The sequence below is a fragment of the Polyodon spathula genome, chromosome 9 (genome assembly GCF_017654505.1).
Source record: "Polyodon spathula isolate WHYD16114869_AA chromosome 9, ASM1765450v1, whole genome shotgun sequence".
Taxonomy (NCBI): domain Eukaryota; kingdom Metazoa; phylum Chordata; class Actinopteri; order Acipenseriformes; family Polyodontidae; genus Polyodon; species Polyodon spathula.
The window spans coordinates 4218935-4244265 of record NC_054542.1 but is presented as its reverse complement, the minus strand read 5'-3'; the positions used below and the strand labels follow the sequence as shown (position 1 = coordinate 4244265).

The 25331-nt window shown below is 35.7% G+C and overlaps 1 protein-coding gene across 1 annotated transcript in view; it reads right to left on the bottom strand.

Annotated features, from left to right (window-relative positions):
• The window catches only part of LOC121321207 (protocadherin Fat 3-like), a 120589-nt gene that overhangs the window by 5028 nt on the left and 90230 nt on the right, over positions 1–25331 (bottom strand). Inside the window, exons 4-6 of the mRNA XM_041260108.1 lie at positions 16596–16657; positions 6660–6974; positions 5890–6100 (exon numbers count right to left, since the gene is read on the bottom strand). Of these exons, the coding sequence (XP_041116042.1) occupies positions 5890–6100; positions 6660–6974; positions 16596–16657 (588 nt within the window). The remainder of the gene's footprint in view (positions 1–5889; positions 6101–6659; positions 6975–16595; positions 16658–25331) is intronic.

The window sequence follows — 25331 nt, the reverse complement described above, 5'->3', positions numbered from 1 at the left end:
TTAATGAATACAGTAAGAACAGACTAAATAGCAACTATATGACTCAAAAAACTACTAAAATTGTTTTGTAATGTAGTATATTTATAAAGAAGCTGTAAGTATAGCTGCACCATAATTACCCGGTAATGCCAGCCTGAATGTAAAAAAATAAAATAAAACATATACAACAACATATCATCTCTCTCTCTCTACAGAGAAAGCTCAATATTCTTGGAAGGAGTTTTAACATTTGAGTTTCTTTGAATAAGTGGGGGAGGGGTTTACTATTAGGCATTAAATGGCTTATTTAATAAGCTGTTTTCAAACATAGTCCATCTCATCGCCTAAAGACATTCTCATTATGCAGATTGTTTTTCTGGAATGGAGAAATCCTTGGCTAAAGAATTCAAACGCGGAGAGTAATTTTAGTTCCAACTGCGAGAGCGCTTGTTTCTGAAATCATACCATGACAACCAGCCTTAATTAAATGCCAGTGCCATTTTCACAATATAAATTGATTTTAAATAACTAAATTACACAGCCTTTTCTGACTATAAACGCTCAGCTGAGTATGTTTATTGACATTTGTTGCCGCAATTGTTATTCAAAAAGTATTCATTTTTTAAAGGTCCAAAATTTTTTATTTTTTTTGAAAACTCAAACATCAGTTAACCGAAGACTACTACAGTATGTATATATATTTTAAAGGTTTCTAGGTTGCAGTTTTTTTTAATGTAATGTAAATATGTTTTTATAAGGGTAAACATTATTCAACATCTTCAACATTTCTGAATCAATGCCACTGCCATCACTGTTTGTCTACTGTCAAACAAAGCAGAGCATTCATATATCAAGGGGTAACTAATGCCCTATGTAAAGATCCAAATCACTCAACAAAGAAAGCGGTTAACCGTCTTGTGGGACTTTTTTATATGGTGATTAAATGCTAAACTGATGCAACAGTTTTGGCAAGTGCATGCTAGGCTTTGTCATTTCACCACACATACCGTTTCAGTTAAAGTTAAATAAATATTTGGTCTGTGTTTTTATTTATTTATTTTTTTTTTTCAAAGCATGGTAGATTAAGCTAGCTTCCTACATAAAATCTAATCTAATTCAGTTTAATTTACTGTAGTCTAAATTTTCGATCACATTACAAGGCTTGTCCAGAAACACGTGTCAGGCAGAATCTGCAGCTACATCATATTAGTGCTCACAATAAAACCAGAAGCCTTGTTGTTTTGTTCTTGCTATTGTCTATAACCACTTATACTGGATAAACTAAAGTGTTACCTATATATATATATATATATATATATATATATATATATATATATATATATATATATATATATATATATATATATATATATATATATATAAATTCCCAGTGCAGTGGAGCAATGTCCCTCCTTCCTGACTTGTACTTCACATTGATTCGTTCTGAATACTTTAAACCCACCCCAACTACTGAGTGGCAGCAAATTCCTACACTTCTATTGGAGGACTGTTACATGCATGCAAGATTTAAAATGAAATGTTCTTGCTCGCAAGATTTAAAGCTATATTACACTATTATAGGTAGCATTTACACATGGAATTTAGAACTGGAATTTAAAACATAATTGCAAATTGTGTAGAAATGTAAAAAAAAGGCTAAACACATAAAACCCACTGAAGAATATGCCGATGCCCTTCGTACATTCAGTAATCACTACAATCAGGTATTTTATTTGTGTGTAAGATAGCTGGAGGACCACAAAATCAAACATAGGATTTATTATCCCATGTAGGGGATAGAAAGTGGGATGTAACTTTTTTTTTTTTTTACATTTGTTACAATTCAGGAGATCAAGACAACAAACACCCCTATATGTATTATAATACGATTTTATTGAACAGACTTGTGAAAACGAAAGGCATGGAAAGGGCAACGGTTCCCTAAAACCTGATCCTCGTGCCACTTTTAAATGTGACATTAACTTTTAAAAATACATTGTTGGGTGTCACTGATACCCCACCCAGCTTAAACTGGTATCCAACACTATAGTCTGCTGACAAAAGAAGAGTTTATAAGAGGATTACAGATCTGCTATTATCCCATACCACACTAGTTGCTTCTTGCGGTACACTGTCATTGTCGTAATTGTTATCATATATACTTAACCCTCATTAATTGCTTGCAAGTCTATAATTGCTGAGAGAACCTAATTAATGTTGTATTTCAAAGCACTCAGGAATTCACTGAAGACTTCTACAGAGCCCCATCAGAAGAAGGCTGTAGGAGACTTAAGATTTTATTTTTAATTTATTTTTAATTGATTTACTTTAGAAATGTTTGAAGAGAAACAAGCAATTCCGGAGTGGCTTTCTGAAGCATGGAATTCCATCTTTTAATGAGAAAAATCTGCATTAAAATAAAGCCAGGGAAGGGATTTGTTACTTGGCTGACAGAAAATGTTCTTCCAGAGAAAAATGAAACTCCTTCAAACAAAGGGGCTATTAAACAGTCCACTGAACATATACATGGCATAGAAATCTTAAACATTGTTATGACCATGACCATAATTAACATGGTAGCAGTGACTGGTTGTGATGCACACCATTTGCTGAAACTCCGTAGACTTTTTATAAGTTGAAGTTATTTTGGCTGAGGTGCTGTATATCAAGTGTAACGTGCAGTGTTGTGTAATGTAATGTATTGTTGAACCAGATTCTGTCCTGTCGGTGAGATAAGGTTAAAAGATCTACAACTATGAATGCAGACAAGCCTGGCTCTTTGGCAGAGTGATTTAGACGCCAACTTGCAATGTGCAGGTTGGTTGCCAGTTCATGACCAGCCTTCGCCCTGTGACACCAGCATGGTCTGGCAAAGTGTAATCCAGTCACTAACAGTCCATGCATTAACTATATACAAATACCAAAGTATATGCCATGAACCGTTTCATTACTGCAATATCCCATACTTATGACATTAGTTTTTAGTGCATACACAGTAGGTTTTGCTTTAGTGAAAAGTTAGATACGCTAGCATCCCTAATTCACCCATAATAGTTGTATAATATTTAGATTTTGAAATCTTCCATTTTACGTACTATGTATGGAAAACTACAAAGCGATATGCAATTCAAAATGTTAACGCATCATTATTTAACTGCTTTCTTTGGACTTTATGAAGCAAAATGTGTTAATTCTACAGGGTGATGTGAAATTTGACTAGTTAGATGTACCTGCTCTTCAAGTTTGGAAGTAAAGGACTGCAAGAAATCACTATACCTTCCTAATGCTTTGCAGATTATTACATAGAAAACAAGACAGTGTCAGTTAATGAGTACATTGTGCGCTATTTGCTGATAGCAAGCTACAATTATAAATTACATCCTTATCTTATTTTGTGATGTTTTTTCCAAGTTTGAAAAATGGTTGAAAAATAAATACAAAGTTAGTCTTTTGTACAGGATTAGAAATGTGTGTTTAGAGTGTTGCGTGAAACATCTCTGAGAGTAAAGGTGATAACAGCAATGACGACTGACATAAATTCATAACAACTGTAAAAGTCTGCCTATAATCATATGTGTAGTATCAAAAATACCACATATGCTCAAAAAGTGGTAACCAAAATCCAAGGAAGTAGCATCCTATATGGTAGGAAACCACAGTAATGTACACATATACAATGGTATCATACATTGTAGTATGCTAATCATCCATGGATGCGGTATCATGTAAGCCCACCTAACCTGGTAAATCAATCAACTAGATTACCCGTTTTCAGACAAGCACTTCCCCTGCCTGTTCTGTAATTAAGGTTTCTACACCTAACACTTTCATCAATAACCTCAACTTATTTACTAAATTTTTTTGTTAACAGACACATCTAGGACAGAAAGCAATCTGTTAAAATGAAGACAATTAGCATGCATGAACCTATTGTATTTTACTTGTAGAACAACTACTTTACTGCTTATTGGTGGGAGCATGCCGATTAGTCATCATGCATATTGAGCATTGCTGTCACACACACACACACACACACACACACACACACACACACACACACACACACACACACACACACACGCACACAAATAAAGAAATGAAAACAAACACTTCAAAAGATATCATCAACTACACAGTGCTCTGGGGGGTGTAAATGAAAAGAGAAATTAAGGGTAAACAGGTTAAAATAAATTTGTGAGACACAATAATATATATACTGGTCAAACTGGAGATACCTTCTGTGGAACAATTCTGGCCACAAGCTGTCTGAAGAATATAGAACATCTCCCGTGCATGTTTGCCACCTTCAAGGTGAGAAGCGTTAACAAAAGGGGGAGAAGAAGGAAGAAAATGATTTCAGAGAAAGAAAAAGTGAAGACTGAGAAAGGAGCAAAGGCAAAGAAGGTCACAAACTGTTTAAAAAGCTAGAAGCTAATGCAGAGGATGTATTTACTGCTCCAATGTTTGTGAAGAGAAATGTACTAGACAAAATGTGAGAGATATTAAAAGGGAAATTTACCAAGAGTTGGCTCCAGTGCAATGCATGCAGCCAAATGTTAATGCTCCAAAACTCAGAATACACAAACCACATAACGCAGGTGTTACTGCGTGCTCCTAAAGGGGTCTTTCTTGTTTAACAACATATTTGCTTTGATGGTCTCAAATCCATGGGTAGGAATGAACCACACCACATGGTAAAGGTGTACTTGGTTTTACATGCATATATGGTAACATTTTATTAAGTAATTCTAACTATATTCTTATTACATTGCAATTGAACATGCTGTTACATAGTAACTACATTGTACATACACAACCACATGCATGAATACAGTTGTTTTACAAAAGATATGCTAGCAACTTCAAACAATTATCATTTTGTAATTAGTCATGTTGCATTGTGTAGTTAGAAACACCATGTAAAGTAGTACCGTACTTATTTATTTTAAAATAAAGAATACATTGTTTTAATTTTTGTGCATTTAAATCTAAAAAAAGTTTTAAATGCATATTTTAATTGACTTAAAATCATAGCTTTTATAGAAGACACAGTGACTAGGAAGGAGATCACCTGCATCCTTTGGAACTCCCTTCAATTCATGTGTCTCCTACAGGTCATGTAAAAAAATAATGCACTTCACATTGAAGCAACATATTACAAAATGTGTTGCATTTTAATTCTAGAGCATCCCAGGACAGACTGATAGGTGAACTTATGTGCAAAACTCACCCAATATAGTTCCTTTGCATCTCTAACTATTTTTTTAGACTAGTGTGTACATATAATGATGACAGCAACTTTTGGTGTCAGCTAAAGAATTTACAAAGGTGCCAGGGAAACCCTTTTGCTTCAAACACACAAACGTGCATTATCAAAGAACTTGTGGAACAGTAAGCTACGGTGACTTAATGGTGCCTTGAGGAACTTTCGCCCCATGAGTTTTGGAGATCGTGTCCAAGGAAATATGCTTTTGTAGGTTGTTTCTAAGTCTATTGTATTGATTTGCTTACTGAAGTCATTGCACCATGTGTTGTAATTCACAGACATTGCCTTAAATTGGAACACACAATCTGACTTTGGTGAACCAAAATGTATTCCCTCAAACAAATGAAAATATAACCCAGCCGTGGATAAAATGCCATTAAGCAGCTTCTCCCTATAGCTCCAGTGGAAGAGCTCAGAGAATGCAGTGGGATCACATGATGTTGAATGATCATGTGATGGCACAGGCAATGTGGCTGGTCAGGCAAAAGCATGGATGGAGCTGGAGCTAAATAGCTAGAATAATGTACACAGTTTAACTCACAGTTTAATCTTTGTTGTTGTACTGTGCTTTACAATAAGGAAAGATGACACAGATTAAACAATAATGATGGTTTTTGTTTTACCACCAAGCATTTGAGACTTACCAACAATGTCAAACCAAAGGGGAGTTGCCGTCTGCTGCAGAGAGACCACACCTACAATCTCGGTCACCTTGTCACTCTCCATCACTGTGAAGTTGTAGAAGGGCTCGTCAAAGCTGAGAGGTTGAGTGGACGGCTGGGGCTTTTTAATCCACTCGATATGCAGACGTGCCGTCGAGGACTTCTGTGGCCGTCCATTGTCTACAGCTTTGATCTAAGTAAAGGAGTAAGAATGAATACCCAGTGGGGTTCTGTACTGTGGGGCCACAAACCCCATAACCTTCATTTCCCTCATAATAATATATTGACACTTACATAGATGCTTAATAAGTAAAATGTACTGAAATTCTCCAATTCAATACATTTAAAAAGAGTGAAAACTTTTGTCATCGAATGTATTTATTTAGTTTATTTTAGCATTTCTTAATTCAGCACTATAGAGTATGTTATAGTTATGAATGACTTATAAATCATTTTAAGGGATTTTATTTGACCATAGTAATTGCTTGGACCCAATAAGCACACACTAAAAACGTAAACATATATAAACTGTTCTTAAACTACACAAATAAAGATCAAACAAATGTATGTTAAAAAAAAAGGAAAAACAAGTAATACAAATTATTAAAATAATGTATGTGGCATGTTAGAACTAAATATTGGAAAGGTCCACGAAGACCTAAGTTTAACACCACTGCGCCAAGTGCTACTTCAGCTGCCCATCCATGTTTACAAGCATTAGATGTGACCCATGATGAAACACAGACACTCACTGTTAGGATGTCGTAGCTGCCAGCCATGAACTGCTTGCGAGAAGACACCATTGCAGTTTTAGGGTCAATAAAGAACTTCCCGTCGTCATTCCCGTCAACGATGCTGTAAGAAATCTCTGCATTGGGCCCCTCGTCCTTGTCGTAGGCGAACGGTCGATAGATGGGTTCTCCTCTTTTCTTTCGGTCCCGCTCGGGAAGCTTAATCTGGTAAACCTTTTCAGGGAACTGGGGCTTGTTGTCATTTTCATCCAGGACACGGACCATCAGCCAGACTGTCGTTTGCCGGGAAGAGGGCCCTCCATCCATAACTGTCACCTGTTTCCGACACAAAACAAAAAAACAAACACGGTAGTTAGAATTCAATGCATTTTTTTCATTTCCTAATTACACACACACACAAAAAAAAAACCTGCATTTCGATTCATCTCCAGACAACTGTAACACCTTGTCATATTTATAAAAGGGGGTCCTAGGCTCATTTTTCTTTCATTTCTTGAATCTTGACAGCTAATTAATTTGAACATGCCACATATCTCGGTAATGACTAAGATTCATACAGGAGATACTTCACGAATAAATCAAGGTGACATTAATAAATCAGAGGAAAAAACTGAAATAAATGAGTTTTACCTTTCATATCAATGTTGTTTTTTTTTTTTATTTTACGAATTCACAGCCTTATATTGTCCTGCTGTGAGTAAAGTACAGCATATGCATATCTACTCATTTTAATTAGACATTTACAGTTACAAACTTGTGATGAATAAAATATACACCTACAATGAATTCCACACTCCAGATTTATGTTTGCTTATATGAAAAAAAGAATCTTGCAGAAGTGCGCTTAATATTATATATATATATATATATATATATATATATATATATATATATTATATATATAGTGTATTTCTCATACTATTTTATAGCATTTGCAATATTTCAGTGTAGTTTTTGGTTCTGTTGCTCCAACACTTTTATTACATTTTTTCTTTAAATCTTGATTAAACTCGCTGAATCAGTGGCATTTGCTAGTTTGATGACAGTTTTAGAGCTGAATTGTATTATGGCAGTAAAAAGGTCTTATCTATCTATCTATCTATCTATCTATCTATCTATCTATCTATCTATCTATATATATCACTGATAATTTACCCTTTCTCAGTCAAAATAGCAAGTTTCCCACTATATAAAAAGCTTAGAGGGAACGCTGTTCACAGGTTAGTGCATTAAGCAAAGCAGTAAATTAATCTCAAGTGTAGCGAGCAGTATATGTATAGCTAAAAGTATTAAGCCTGGAATGCGGCAACAGATCAGTGAAGTGCTAACGATGGGCCTCTGTACACCATAGAAAATGTTAACAGTACAAAAGCAACCAAGACAAATGTTTAACTGAAATGTATAAGTAAACAGACCTATTTCCCAGATGTCTGCCCTTGAGAATCTATTTCCCTGAGCTGTTAAAACACTCTTCTCCTTCAGACTGCTAGCTTTTAGATTGACCAGTTTCTGGCAAAAAAATAAATAAAAATATCTGTAATGTGATTTAAAAACTGTAAACACCTAAATTAATGTCTGTAACCAGAACAAATGTGCTGGATCTGCTCAAAGTTCTAGTCACATACATTCATTAGAAAATGGTTAAAATTGGATTTGGGGTATGACAAGGAATTACTTATGTGATACATAGGTCTGAAATGAATTTGGTTATGGCAAGAAATTGAAAAGAGTGTAGAGTAAACCTAAATGCACAAGCTTAGCACTATAAAGTACACAAACTCAATTGCACTGGTTAGTAAAAGGGAATGCACACTGAGTAATCAATTGGTAATGCATTGTTAAAGAAAGGGCATGCTGTTTATATGAAACAGTGATCTCACTACATTTAACGGAAACAAACTGTGCTCAGGAGACAACTGAAAAGCAGGAAACATACACTAGCAGGTTTTTAGTTTCAGTAGTTTGGCTTAGATGTGTTCTGTATGACTTACAAGACACTAAGCTGGCAAAGGTCAAGATTGGTGTTCATCGTGCCTATATTAATCCAATGCAATTATTCAACTTCTGCGATGTCAAATAGGTACACAGTAAATATGTGACAAAAGACACTGAATATTCAACAGATTCAAAACATGTGGAGTCCAAGGGAAGGCCAGCATCAGCTATAATCAAATGTATTTCACTGCCTTGTGGTTTAAGGTTTGCACGTACGCAAACATACCCTCCTGCTTTGACATGACATTACATCAGGAGACGCTACGCTTGTCTACACTTCAGAGGAGAGCAGACATTTTTAAATATATGTAGATATTTGATTTATATTCAGTTTGTATAGCTGGTAAACTGAGCTTTTTAATATTGAACATTTTAAACAAAGTTCAGCTTTGTACCACAAAACGTAATAGCTAATGCACACTGTAGGGTAATTTTGTTATGTATTACCATAATGAAACATTTATTTTCTAATCTAAAAAGAAACATCATAAAAATGAAGCATCACACTATGCAAATAAAAAAAGAAAACTTCTCAGAAAGACTGTACAATGAACCCTTAATCCCATTCCCGGTCTAAAAAAATCAAAAGTGTCCTAGACTGAAGACAGGCATTACTGTTGATCTTACAGTAAATACAATCACAAGACCGATTGAAATAATTAAAAAACAAAGCAAAAAAAATATAATCTGCAAATGTTTTGTGTTTTATAGGCAGCTTGTTCCAATCTGAGGGACAGGCAAAGACAAAAGCTTTCCTCCCAGCATTACTACTCACTGTTGGGGTTTTAAAATAGGTGGTATCACAATTACACAGTTCGACTCCTAGAACACACCATTATGATAGACTGATGATTTATTGTAGACATCTTTAAAATGTGATCTTGTTCGAGTGTAAACTCCTTCAATGCTCAGGGTACACTGTACAGTAAGGGTCAGATTTTCAAAAAATGTAATACAAAATGTTATTAGCTTTTTTACTGAAAGGAGAAAAAAAAAAAAAAAAAAGCTAATTACAAATATAAAACCAAACAATTTAAGACTCCTTAGAACCTGTAAATCAAGTGTCTGTTTCTCAGGTGTATTTTTCTTTTTATAAAAAAAAAAAAAAAAAACAAACAAAAAAACATGTGTTAATGAGAAGTAAGTGGTTTGAAAATCTACCTATGTTCCATAATGTACAATACAACAACAACTAAAAATCAGAAATAAAGCCTATGTCTTTCTGTACCACTGCTGGTTAATAACATTTATCTGCTGTTACTCAGACCTTTCCATCACAGTAACTGAAAGAATGGCACTGTCTACTGGGAAAGGACCGCTTTGTCAGGGATCATTTCTTCAATAACTACCCTCATTTCCCTGCTGTATGTACTAGACAGCACACTGTAACCAAAGACACTAACCTACACTTGTCCTTGGCAGCCAGCTGAGCAGAGTTGGCAAATAATATTTTTTTGTCTTTACCAGAGATGCCAACTTCTGAAGGAGAAAACAGCGGCATATGCCGAGCGGAGTGAGGTGGACATTTATTCTTTTTAAGGCCAGAGGTTGCTAGCCCCTAGAATGAAAACGTTCTTCTGGCTGGCTATTTTTGCTGTTCAATCTATAATTTTGGTAATTGTAAACGCACGGCAAAATCCAATAAAAATACTTCAACACTGATTTTTACTTTTTTTAAAATTTGGAATTCTGTTTATCCTGGATTTAAATATTAGTAATGAAGAGTGTTTTAGGATCTTGCAAGTGCTATAAAACCTGGACTGAAATACTCAACGTTTATAAAAATAACTAACTATCAAAAAATGTGTGAATTTGCACAACAGTTTCTGAAGGACCCCTAAACTAGTTACTAAGCAACCTGGCTCAGAGTTTTTAGTATGCCAGTTAATATTCCACAATAAACTGTCAGCGAAATACAGTATTAAGAACAATTAATTCATTACAAAAATTAAAACAGGAAAACACACACATGGTATTGAAATAGTATTTCATAAACATTCAGGGAGAAGTATCCATCATTTATTTATTTAATAAAAACCATAGTATTTTACCCCTTTCATGTAGCGGCGTAGCAGAACCTCCAAAAATCATAGTTGCTGAGGCCAAAGGCTGGATCCCGGAAGAAAATTATGATGTCTATGCATCAATGCAGAGGTGGATTGGGTTTTAAGTTAAGTTAAATTAAGTTTCCTGACAGACATTAGCTTTCTGAGCTAGGGATTTGGGGAACTTAAAGTGCCATACTGTGGGCCAGGAGGGTTGACTGGAGCATACTTTGACAGTCAGAGCCTGCAGCCCTACAGCTGTAGCTTGGTACAATAAGCTGGCGTGTACTAATATCCAAACAGAGGTAACACAACATTCATTCAAAACATTTTTTTTGTACTTCTACAAAATATGTCATACAGGGTCTTGACTCCCCAGTTCAAATCCCAGCTCAGCCACTGACTCATTGTGTGACCCTGAGCAAGTCACTTAACCTCCTTGTGCTCTATCTTTCGGGTGAGACGTTGTTGTAAGTGACTCTGGAGCTGATGCATAGTTCACGCACCCTAGTCTCGTACCTTGTAAAGCACTTTGTGATGGTGGTCCACTATGAAAGGCGCTATATAAAAATAAAGATTATTATTATTATTATTATTATTATTATTATTATTATTATTATTATTATTATAATAAAATAATATAATAACAGGATAAAAGAGGGGTAAAAACATACTGTACGCTACAGAAGCAGGATCATATACAATCCTAACCGCATTGGCACAAATAGTCCAGCAACTTCTTTATCACTGGTACTGTAATTATGTGCCTTTTGAGCCCCGAAAGACCTAGTAAAATGTAATAAAAGGCTAGTTTTTGAGTACTGTTAAACAGACTAGCTCACTAAAGCTTTGTCCCCCTCAACTTTGCATGCATTTTGACTCCATAGTATGTATTAGTGTATACAGCATTGAAAAATGCAACATAACTTTGACAACACAAAGTTTCATTAACTGTTTACTGATACTCATGTACTTGAGATAACAAATTACCCAATTTATGTATTTACAGTATTTAATATTTGCATACATGTTCCTTGTAGCTGAATGAGTATACAAAGTTATTAAAAGTCTTTTAGTTTTGAAAATCAGGCCCTCGGTTGCTATCTTATTTTCATTGAATAAACTGTACACTAAAAAGGCCTGGCTTCTGTTACGGTAAAGCTTTGGTTTCTGATATTCCAAGGGCATTCTTTAATGCTTCAGATATTTTTATACTTGTTATAAACTTCAGTTGTAAAATCATGAAGTACTACTACTCTTAGTGAAACCAGATGTTTTTAAACCCTATGTTTCACACAGCAGATTCTTCTAAAACATTTCCCTTTCTGTAGAGTATGTTGTGTTGCCAAAAGTATAATATCCTTCCCTCTGTGATTACATGTTGTACTTTATTATGTCCGAGCCTTTTCGTTCTCAAATTAAAAGTAGAAAGAATAACACAGGGCCTTCTTCTAAACTGTGTTCTAAACAGTTTTTTGTTCGTAGCTGTACAGAGACCACTGTTGTCTAAGGAAGGAAAGATACACACGATAGCCTGATGCTGCTCTATTTGGAAAGCGCAAACTAAATTCAAAGAAAAAAGGGCCGACCCTAGCGCAACTGATGAACAGCACATGTAGTGGTTATGGAATGGCTTTTATAAATTAGCAGTAGGGTCTCAAAATGTCTAATTTGCAACACACCACTTCCTCGCTTGCCATCTTAACACAATATGGTGCACGTATGTGTGCAAACCGGGTATTTAACGTATTAGGGCAGAGGCATTAAGCATTGGAGCCACTATGGTAGTTATCCCATGGTACTTATCCTGCCACAGTTGGTTAATACAGAAGATGTCATTAGACATGATAGTCCAACATGTGCATTGACTATTAAAAGCAATAACACTATGCACAGAAACAGGGTACACTCTAATAAATAATATACAAATAAATTCATATTTAACTTTGAAGAACTACTTGTACCACAGTGAAAAAAACACAGGCTAGCATATCGCTCCATACTGCTTTTTACCTCTGCATGAATAAATTATGCTTTCTCTGATCTAATCTATCAGTTCCCAGCAAGCAATTTATCTGGAGACTATTTTAATTAGGTCACACCTCCACGATTTTAATGTGTGAGTTATAAGACAAGTATGATACCAGGGGCAGATTTAAATCCATCTCCCAGTCCAGCTTTCTAAGATGGTTGTACAGTATTTATTTAGAAATCAATATTTTATCTTGTCAGCTCTGGTGTTGGGTTTTCTGCTACAATGTTAAAAATCGTCTTAAATTCAATTACTTGACTTTCCACATAGCCGACACAGATACACTGTTGTATGGTTTACTGGAAGATACCAAGTAATAGCAAATTGATGGTATTAATATGTCAATCGTGGTGCAATATCCTCAGGGATGTCAATGTATAAAATAAGGGCAGGCAAATGGACGATGCTATATTTTTTGCCAGGCAAGATGCCAGTCTGTTCACGACCTACATTGGAATTTTGCAACAACATGGGAGTTAACATCCCTTCTCTTCAACAAAAATGTGCCACAATATACATTTCAGTTTAGCATTCAGTATCTTTCTCAGGAAAAGGCATGGTTGCACTCAAACATGTATAATTTAATCTACTGCATAAACCTGGTGTTATTAAGAGTGCTCCAACTCAAGTACTGACCTGGTCGAAACTGAACAAAAGCTCAGAACCAAGGTACAATATGTTGTGCTTTACTGAAATATAAACGGTAACATACTGTAAATAGACACTATTAAAGCACTATTTCCTACTGGAACAAATTAAACAAACTTGCCTACTGTAGGTACAGTATAACAAAAAAAGGGCTAAAATGACCTGCCTAATTTCACTCCTCAAAGACTTGTTACACAATTATCATGAACACATCTACAAAAAGTGTTTGGCAAGCCATTAGTACAGAAAAAGGATGACATATACTGTGTGTGTTAATTAGTTTGAAATCATTAACTACAAGCCAACTACTGCAAATTTAAAACTACTCATTTGTACATGCTATACAGTATCAAGCACACACTTGATCACATATCAGTCAAACCTTCCAGGCTGCAATTTATTTCAAACTCTATCTGCTAAACTTCGAAGCACAGGCGCATTCTCACAAATTTCTTTCTAAAGAATTGATTCTGCCCTATATTTACTAATGCCTAAAGAGGCATTCATGCTTTCCCCTTTGAGCTGTAATAGCTAAGCACTATTCTTATTTAAAATTGTAATCTATAGCTCAATAACTGTCACTTTCTCAATTGGAACTGAACCATGAAAGTCTGTGTAAATGCTGCTGGTCCTCTTAGAAAAGCTAACGGTCACATACTTTCCAGTGGTCACGTGAGCAGGAAAGAATGTGTACAGTTTATACTGTGTTCAGACACGAAGGTAGGCCATCTGTTGTAATTGTATTCATCTCTCACTTGTGCCAAAAATTGGTATGCAATGCTTGGCTTTATTTGAAATGATATGCTTTATAGAAAGTGTAGTATTAACAATATATATATATATATATATATATATATATATATATATATATATATATATATTAATATATATATATATATATATATATATCAGAGCAACAGAGCTGCCTTATAGATATTGCTACAACAACAGGTTGATAACAAGCGCAAGTTTCAATGCAAACTGGTTTTATACAGTGTTTTATTTCTTTTAGAAAATTAGCAGTTCTTTCTGCACTTGCTTCAAAACACAGACCAGTATGCTTTGTGTAAATTTACTTGACTCAACAACATGACTCAACAGAAAAAAAAAAAAAAATAGAACATAAACTACAGCAATGTGTTGGCTCCGATTCACTGTCTTAAAGCAACTGTTTCCCAGAATCATTTTGTGTGGCACTACACCTTTAAGGGCAAATTATTTAAAATGTAAGCAGGATCCACACACAAGAGATTTATAGCTGGTTCTAAAAACAGCAAAGGCAAGTACTGTGAGATTAGTAAAAGCGAGGTCCTTTTGTAACTGACAGCAGCAGTTGTTGATGCATAGTTCCCTATAGCCTCTGTAAGCCTCTTTGGATAAAAGTGAAATGACTAATTCATAAATAATAATAGTGAAACAATTCATCATGTAAGCTATAGGGTATGTGTTGTGGGACACTACCTATCACACTAGCATACTGTAACACTCAGTTGCTCTAATGAAGACATGTAATTTATTAATGGTGTTCCACCATATAGCATTAAATGTAAGTTAGTGTGCTTTCTTTAAAACAAGTTAATATAGTTTTACCCACTTTATATCAGCAGTATAGACTACTACCACAACTACAACTTAGAAAAATAATATATACTACTACTAGTACAATATATTTAATCTAGTTAATATATTTAACTGATAATTCCACAAAGAAGGTGTTGTGCAAATGAATGTACCCTGAGGGTTTCATAGTCTAGGGAACTCTGCAATGCTTCCAGACAAGTTTAATTCTGGTCTGCATAGCAGTAGCACCCGTACACTGTGATCTAACACCTGTTCCATCTGTATCCACATCCCTGTCCACCTGCATTCTCACCCCTATTCAATCTTAGGCCGTGCATTATTTTTCGGCTAAAATACCACCCCCCCCCCACCACCACCACCCCAGGCAAAAGAAGGTCAAAGAAGGTGCTTTAATATACTAAAGTACATGTAGAAGAGAATAAGCATTCCCAAAATGAGCTATAGCTGTTTCTATGGTTGTTTACTCCCAGCTTATTAAATGTGTGACAATTTCTTTATTTTTTTTTGGGGGGGGGGAACTGGTAAGTGGTATAGATCTCCACGGAGATGCCCTACTGTTAACAGAATCAGTGAGTTATTTCCACAGTTTAGAACGGGAGGTGCCAAAGACATGAAATGTAGAATTAAAAGCCGTGTGATATCATGCTTACCATACTGACTACACTAAAGCTTTGGACAAGCTGAGGACAAAATATACATTCTGTACAGATCTGTACACTGGATTTCTAGTTGCATTAAAAAGTTATTCAATAAGGAGTGGAAAGAGTTAGTGATTGAACACAGCAACAGCATTAATGGAAATTAGCATTATGGTGGGATTTTTTTCCCCAATGACCATTAACTGCTATGGTTGAACAATAGGGTTATGCAGTACATACAGTAAAGTGCTATAGTATAAAATGCTATAGATTTTAAACACATCAACCTAGCAATGTCATGAATTAATAGCTTTGTCACTTTTCCCTTTGTCCAGAAATAATTGTATACATTCAGTATATTATTAAAAACTGAATTTGTCTACTAAACAAACTTAAGTACTGTATACAGTGCTATTGCCATTTGTATTACAACCATAACCTAAATGCCAATTTACTGTATCTGGATGAAGCTGTACCATATGAGCATCACTTACTTTACACTGACTTGAAATAGCTCTGAACCCATTCAATAAGAGGTCGGAACAGATGTATCAGGGAAACTTAACAGTAATCGCTTCTTAATGAAAGGAAACCACTTTCAAAAAGATCCCTTAAATGTCACTGAACCTCGGTTTAGTACTTCAAGCACAGGCATGTTATAATTTATCTTCATTAAGGAATCTAACAAGGCTACCGACAACCTTCTCAGCACAGTAATGCAAACACACAGGTAAGTGGTAACTGTAAGTGGTAAGTTGATGAGGTGGTATTTTCACAGACATGATGCTGCTTCCAACATCATTTCATAATATATTATTTAAAAAAACAAAGCATGCCCAAACTCTTCAAAGCAGTCTTTTAGTTTTCAGGACTTGTTAGTATAAGCTGTTATTGATGCAGTCTCTGAAAGCAACTGCATTTGCTGTAATAAAAACAAGATGCATAGATGAAGCCCCACTGAGAGATGCAAAATATGCATATTTAACTTGCTTCTTACCTCCAAAACATGTTCCGCCTGCTGCTCTCTATCCAACTTCCTTGATGTTGTAGTGATAAGACCTGAAAAACAAACAGCAATCAAATTAGCACTTAGTGCAGAGCTTACCAATCAATCATGATTGCTTTGTTTTGAAATCCGCCCTCCAAGTCTTTGCAAATGACAACTAATAAAAAACGAGAATTGGTTTTGATGTCTAACTCAGCTGTACATTACCTGCTAATGAACCAGACCAATTACCTACAGTGTAACCGGTAATGACTGTTACAGAGGATGTTAACGCTACCGTTTTTGTGTGACATTTTTCAGATGTGTTTATAGGTTATACTCTGGCCTGAATATCTTGGGCTGCTTGAAATAAATGTTGAACTACAAAGCATGTTTCAAGATTCAGAAGCTTTATCTACCTGCTGGACAATGACCCTTCCAATAGGAACCTTACTCGCTGACATGTTCTGAGGTGTATGATGTTGGGATCATTCAAGTGTACAGCTCGGAAAGCACTTCCGCATTCTTGACATGTAGAACTTGTTTAATAGCTGTCCTTGGGGCATCTAGGTCATGACATGAACATTAAACATTACACAGCACTGGGGAGAAAGCCAAAGCATGCCACCTAAGGTACTGCTCCGCATTCTTGATTATTATGTGATTATGAAGTAAATAATGTGAGAATTGAAAGAAGTGAAAATGCAATTCCTTATTGTTCAGTTTTTATAGCATTAAACAGACAGCCACTGTATTGTCTGAAAAAGCTACAATAGAAAAAACACTATTTATTATGCTGCAATAGCACAGTCTTTACAGAGATCATAATAAATGAGAGTCCTGACAGCCGTGGGGTGTCATTTCTCACAGACCCCTGGCACAGCAGGGAGGTAGTATAATAAATGTTTATGTGACAAACGGACAAACGTGATTTTTATTCTTTTTCCACGATTAAGCGAATCACTGAGTAAAAGCACACCTTCTAAAAATGTGTCCACATTGGTGACCTAGAAAAAAATATTAAGGGCAAGTTCAAGGCGAGACAATATCCCAGCCTGAAACATAAACCTGGCCTTTACTGTATGTGACGGGTCCAGGCAGAGCTTGATAAGAATTGTGGAAGGTAGTCCCACAAACACAACACATCAGTACTGCATGACTCATTATAATTCCTGATAACATCTTTAAAAAGCTTGAAGGGAAACCTATTTAGCTCAAAAGGCAATCTTTCAGTGTGGGCAACTACAGCTATGGCCAAAAGTTTTGCATCACCTTATATAATTAACTAATTTTGCTTCATAAACTCGACTGAAACCTGCTGAACAATGTAATGCTAACATACTGAATTACATACCGCTTTGTAGTTTTCCATACACTTAATGCAAAACAAAACAAAAAACAAAGAAAAATGTGACATTTTGAAATCTAACATGAAATACTGTACTACTATTATGGCTTCCATATTACATGATGTTAAGATCTAAATTATGTTCATATAGTTTTTTTTTTTTACGCTTCAATCCTAAAATTCTACGTGTTGCCAAACGTTTGGCCGTAGTTGTACAGTACATGTTTCAATTACCACCGCTTTATTTTCTCGTCTCTGGCAACTTGGGGGTTTAATCTATTGTTAGTTTATTTTGCAGACTGTAGAGCTTATACACAGTAATACCATATTTCCAACTCATGTCACCAAGGTCTTGACCTTTTTTCTGGTTCGTATGAAATCACTCTTGCACAAAAAAGTCACAATAACATGTCCTCTGAGATACATGCTGACAACGCTGTCTAGTATAAAACACAAACTAAATGTTCTCCACCTATTGTGGGGACACCCTGAACCAGAACACACCAGATTCCTTGGTCCCCCAGAGAGGTATAGATGTGCTCTCATAGTACTGTAGGGGTTGATAGTGTTTTCAAAAACTGAATAAAACAAAAATAACGCTCTGCACTGTACAGTACTTTCTCCATGGAACACACCACAATGAGAGGTCTTTGTTTATTATCAGGTCTTTATTTATTATCGGCTTAGCTCAGGGGTGTCAAACTCAGTTCCTGGAGGGCCGCAGTGTCTTCTGGCTTTCCTTCCATCCGAGCTCTCAATTACTTGGTCTAACTCACCTAGAATCAAGTGCATTTTTAAAACAATCAACTGTAAAAGACCTTGAAAAGCATTAAACATGTAAAATTCAACAAATAATAAGATCGATTATGTTAATTGAAAGCTTAAGACCAGAAGACCCTACGACCCTCGAGGACTGGAGTTTGACACCCCTGCTTTAGACTGTTTAAACTATTTATTGTAGCTAATATTTGAATGTTCACTTACATTTTGAATGCATATTTGAACATGAGAAACAGAAGTTCATCCTAGCACTTTATATTATTCTAGTACAAAAAACAATTATTCAGTTGTCTGTAATAGTACTTGCAAATGAAAAGGAGATTTCAGAGCTTCCGGACTTTGCATTTGAAAATACGTTAATATTGACAATGGAGCTGTTTGATCACTGACAGAGAAGCGATGGGATGCAGGGCTGCCATGATCTCAGTAAGCTGCAAGATTAGCACATTTAGCAGGGCACACTGGTAACCTGCCAACCCGTTGAAGGTCATGAGCATTCACACAGCTTTCATTTCATTTTAACCAACGGCAGCTTTCTCAGCACCCCCCCCCCCCCAAGAGGAACCACTCTCTGCCACGAAGCTTCATGTGTCTTGTTCTGAAGACAGCTTGCTGTGAATGCATCAGTTTAGTTGTAAAGTATAGAACTGCATCCCATTGTTCTACATTCATTATTCTGACATTTCAGTCTTAAAATTGGATATATTTCATAACACCCCACCCCCCAAAAAATCCAGCAAATAAGTGATAATGACCTTGCACAAACAGGAATGATATTTAGACAAAATAGTGAAAATCCATATTGAACAATCCACCTTTGATTAATTAGACATTCCCAGCCGAACAGGAAGTAATTGTGTGAAACAGTTGGAAAACAAATCAATTTTACTGAGAGGAATTCAGAAGTACACTAAATACCTAGCATCAAGTAGATATTGATCCACGTGACATTTATAAGGTACCATAGGCTATCTGGCTAACAGGTTATTTGTACTGTATTTATTTTCTCAGGTTCTGTAACAAATATACTAGCCTTTTTCATTTGGACATAAATAAATTACACAGTGCGGTGGAATACAAGGGTTTCAAATGGAAGCCTGTGGGTCACAGTATATGAGAAGTAACGTACGAGTAACTAAAGTATGTGAATTCCAGAAATGAAAATGCTACCATTGCTGTTTGTGCAAAAATCATCTCCAGAGATAACATTTATGTTTTCAACATATTAGTCATTTTACTGCTCAACATAAAAACTGAACTTGAACATATAAATTAGATGATCTTCTTTTGTCTACTGTAAGTATTTCGGTTGATCCAATGCATGATAGGAACTTAAACCAAGATTTCCAGTGAATTGCTTTGCTATCAGATATCTTCTGGAAGTGTTTAAGGCAGATTGTATAACAGCCTGCTAAATAACCATTCCTGTACCGCCAACACACATAACAGAAGAAAAACAAACGAATATTGCCAAAAGGAAAATCTTTAGTTAACAGCATGTCCCTAACAACACATTGGCTTAAAGCTTTGCATTAATTAATGAGTGAGCTACAAAATGACCTACATTTGTACACAGATGCCAGGAATGACTGATAGTTAATAAGGTGTAAGTGGTTTTCAGGAGCCAATTAAAACAGCCATTTTTTAAGCAATGTGTCATGAACTCTTGTAGCCCAAACCCTGGTCTACTAAAATAATTCTAATGCTTAATTTTCAGTGCCATAATTTCTAATTTACTCTTTTTAATTGCCCAATTAAACAAATGAAACTATATGAAGTAAACCTCAATTGCCTCCACAGAAAGCCATATCAGAGACTCAGTACTGTGTTCACAATGAAATTAATGTTGATTACATTAGTGAGCTAGAAACAGCTGTGTCTGTTCCCATACTCATATCTTTATGTGTACTGCAGGTATCAATCTATAGAAAAAAAAAAAATTCAATTTTTTTTTTTTACTCTTTGGAAAACTTCAGGTGGAACTTTTGTTTTTATGACCTGTTACAGTCATTAATTCTGATTATGGTATCTGTGGGATAAGAACAGGGACAGTTTTAATATTCTCGGTTTTTCCGTTCATCTAATGTGGACTAATGGTGCTCTGTTCAAAACTGGACTGGCTGAAATGGGCTGTGAGGTTTATAATGTTGAATTAGTCAATAACATTCTAGGCAAGCTTCATGAATATCAAACTGTATTACAGTCAAATACTTTAAATAACTCATTAGTTTTAAGAATAGCAAGTTACTACAGTACCTACAGTAGCTGTCCTTTAAGAGGCACTGTCCATTAACTTTAACATTGTACCACTGTTTTCTTCTTATTGTTTTTTTTCCATTATTATCTTTGTGATAATGAAACTTGGAATCTTCTTAATGTGCAACCATCAATGTGTTTACAAGGCCAGTAATATTCCAGTATTCAGAATACAAAATAATCCAAATATATATTCCACCATGTAAATATTCAGAATGTGAAGAGGAATATTCCACCTCTGAATTTTTTTTAATTCACTATGTTTACATGGCACAAGTATTCGGAATTTTAAGTATTCAGAATATTAGAAGTTGGAATGTATATTCCAAATGCTCCGTTTATATAATACCACCCCCAATATCCGAGATATGCAGAGGTGGACTATTCCTCTTCATATGCCGAATATGCTGTTTACATAGCGGAATATATATTCGGATTATTCAGTATTTCGGATACTAGTGGAATATTACTGGTCATGTAAATGCACTTGGAGGTGGCATATAAATCCATGTAAACAGCATATTCTGACTATGAAGCGTAATCCATAACAGACCATAACAAATACTCTCAGTAATAAACATGACGGCACATGTGAGAAAACACAGCTGCTTTTGGTCTGATGCAGAGACATCCCTTTTATTAAGGATTTTAAGGACATAAAACAGCTTGATGGCAAGAAACAGAGATGCAGAAGTGTTTAAAATAATGGTGGAAAAAACCATGAAGGGGATTTGAGAGAACTGTGGATAAGGTGTGTCATCAATGGAAAGTATTAAAAGCACAGAACTATGAAGCAAAAAGCAAAACCCCCAAAAATAACAGAAGTGGGACGAATCTGTCAATTTTTCCTTACTTCAACCTTATGAATGACATACTGGATAATCACCCTTTGTCTTCACTGACCCGGTGTAGCATGCAAAAGTGGATCCCGTGAGATGGTGCACCCCGTGAGATAGTGCACCCCTTCAGCGCAGCAGTGTGCCTTTAACATTTGCACATCATGCAATGTGAAGGGAGATGATGGAAAATACCTTGTTTTATATTTTAAAACTAGAAAAAACAAGCACATACTGTACATGTTCCTCTTTGCAAGCTTTTGACACATCTGTACTTTTGCTCTAGGTGTGTTTATTCACACAACTTTTAATTCGTATTACAAAATTGACGATAAGTGTATAAAAAACTAGATGTTGTATTACAACTAGTAAGAAGCAAAAATTACAAAACAAAAACAAAAAAATGTATTTATTATGTAAGGAGTGCACTATCTCACAGGGTGCACTTTCACACCGGCGTGGTGAGGACATCAGGTTTGAAGAAGAAAGTTACCCTGACCAGCTGACTGATGAGTCTGAAGGAAAATAATTCTACCAGGATTTCATCACATTATAATACCTTAGCCACCACATACATATTATCTATTTTTCAAAATTTCTAAAGTGCCGCTCACCAGTGGCTATCGGGGTGCTGTATAGGACAGTATAAAATGCTCTTACAATTTGAATGTACAGAAGAATATACAGAAAACAAATATCAATAACATGCTAGATCTGCAAATATACATCTAAATTAAAAAAAAAAAAAAAAAAAAAAGCATACAAAAAAAAAAAAAAAAAAAAAAGCATACATGTATTTATTTATTGATATTCTGTCAATAACAGAAATTCAATCAAATTCAACCAAAAGCAACTATGCATGTGATTATATATATATATATATATATAGACACACACACACACACACAGTATTTACGTATTTACTATGGTTATTGTTCTACTGTACTCTTGTTTACTGTAGGCTCTGTTGACGATGTCCTCGGCTGAAGGGGCAACTCATCTTTAGTCTGTCTCCTCGTTATGTTAATAAAGAGATAAGCATAAATGCGTGGACACATAGAAAGTATTCTGCTACAATCAGCACTCTTTTGGTTTGCAGTAGGAAGCAAGGTACGCATGCGTTAATGGCATAAACGGAATATTCCATTTACCGTGTAAACGCAGAATATCCAAGGAAAAAGAGAATTCCGCTTGCATGTATACAGAAGTCTAATATTCCAAATACTTCATATTCTGAATACTTGTGCCCTGTAAGTATACTGTATGTGTTTTGCAATATGATAATTATTCCATAGCATTATTGCAAATTGCACATTCTGTTTTAACTTTGTAAAATATGTTAAATTATTCAGTGAAAACGCTTCTGCATTATCACACTTACACTAAAATAATTGTCATGCTGCATAATAAGTGTTAATTAGTAGCCTCAGCCAAGGAATAATACACTGCTGTTAATCAGTCAGTGAAATCACTGCTTCCACAGACATCCAGCTGACTGCAACTCTGAAGAGAAAATGCTGTATAATCACAAAGAGAGAATTGCAACGTCTAGAAGAAAAAGAGTTTGAGTCACATTACAGGATTTTACTCCTGCCCAGCAATCCTGACAAATAAACATTTCACAAACATTTCATATTTGGTAATTAGATGCTCTTTTCTTAAACACATTGTGAATACCCGTTTTCATATGCAAACAGTAATCTTAACAGATATGTGTGTTTTCAATTTAGAGGTTTGATATGAAGGTTTGTGGAAGCTGCATTATCAGGGAAATTACGCAAGTTCAAACTGCAGTATGTTCTTATTGAATCCAGTACAAATCATATTAAACTTTTACCTCCTAGCATTTCTTTAATGCCATTGGAACCCTTTCCTAGTTCGGACAATCAGTAAAGTGTCTTATCAATGAAGAGGTTGGAAGGATATTTAAAAGTGCAGTAACAGCAAGGAAAAGATGAAGTCTCAAGTGAAAACTTTTGGCATTAACAAAGCAAAGTTTTGCTGTGCAAACTCTTCCAAATGCTTGGATTCTCTACTCTCTCAGCTTTCAGCCCACTCTGCACAGCGGTGGTAATGGAAGTGTCATTCAACCCTGGGGTAGCCCCATTTTCTTTTTACCCGCAGTTGAAAAAGATGGAAACGTCAAGCACTCCAAAAACTCAAAGGTCCTGGCACCTGTTGCTAGGGATGACATCATTGCTTCAGCTCAGCCATTCAATAAAGAGCCCCATTGGAATCATCAATCAGGGCAGTCTTCTTTCACAGGCTTGGGCCCCATTCAGGATTCCTCTGTCTGCCACCAAGCTCTTCAGTCACACAGAGAGCAACCGCCACACAACCTCCTGCTAAACGGAACTTGGACTTTAGCCAGCATTACCTCCCGAGTTCCTACACTGCTGTATACTCTCTAGATCCTAGGAGATAGAAAACAAAAGGCATTTCATCTGGGCTAAGAACACACAAGGTTCTGTACAACACAGCACTTTCTTCTTGTATTATGCCTTTGCAATAACATCTACTAGTTTCCTTTGACATCCAACTACTTGGTTGAACGCATTAGCAAATGTGCATGTAACCTTAGTCCTGCATTACTTGAATGGAAGCACACAGGTACTGTGCTCATATGAGGAGCAGTGATATGTACTATACTGTAGAGCCTGTTAAATTTATTTACACAACGCCTTGCTTAGTCTCAGCCGATATGTTAGACTAATATGCAGAAATCTTCATTCCAGTTTCTGAGCTTGTGAAATGAACTGCAGCAAGGGATCAGGGGAATCCCTGTAAGACCACCTTTCACATTTCACCACCTTTCAAAGCTGTCATCACTGACACACTTGATCTCTAATGGCTTCCGGCACCAAACACTTTCATATCGCAGGACTGTATTATTAAGAAGCTGTCAGACACAGAAAACTGGCAGCAGAAATACCAGTGATGACAGTTGGAAGGGACATTTTTTTTTTGTTGACAGTTTTATCTTAGAAGCAACACCTCCATAAACGGACCGATGAGATGATTACAGAACGTACTGTAAGGCTCATAGTTTGCCCTAAATTGCTATTTTAGATGATGTTCAACATTGTGCATTGACTGCAAAGGTAAAGTGTCATGTAAACATTAATTAGAATGTCAAGAAAAACCTCACTCACAAATAGCCAGATTACTTAGCAAACCCGCTGATTGAATGCCATTAGATTTACTGTCTAAACAGCACATGCTTTACTACACTGCATGCCCACTGTAGATATTCAGCACAAAAGCCACAACCTTATGTTAACATTCATAAACAAAGACCATATCAATTACACAGTAGTACACATTACACAAGTAGCAGTTTCCCTAATCTACAGCACACAATGTAAGATGAAAATTAAACATACAGACTGCCATTAAATACCTGATTGAAGACAGAAAAGTTTATGAAAATGGCATATATTGCAGGTGTTCACTTTTATTTGTTTGTCACATACTGATACCAACACATTTTATGTAACTGAAATTAAAACCGATTTTTGATTATTTTAA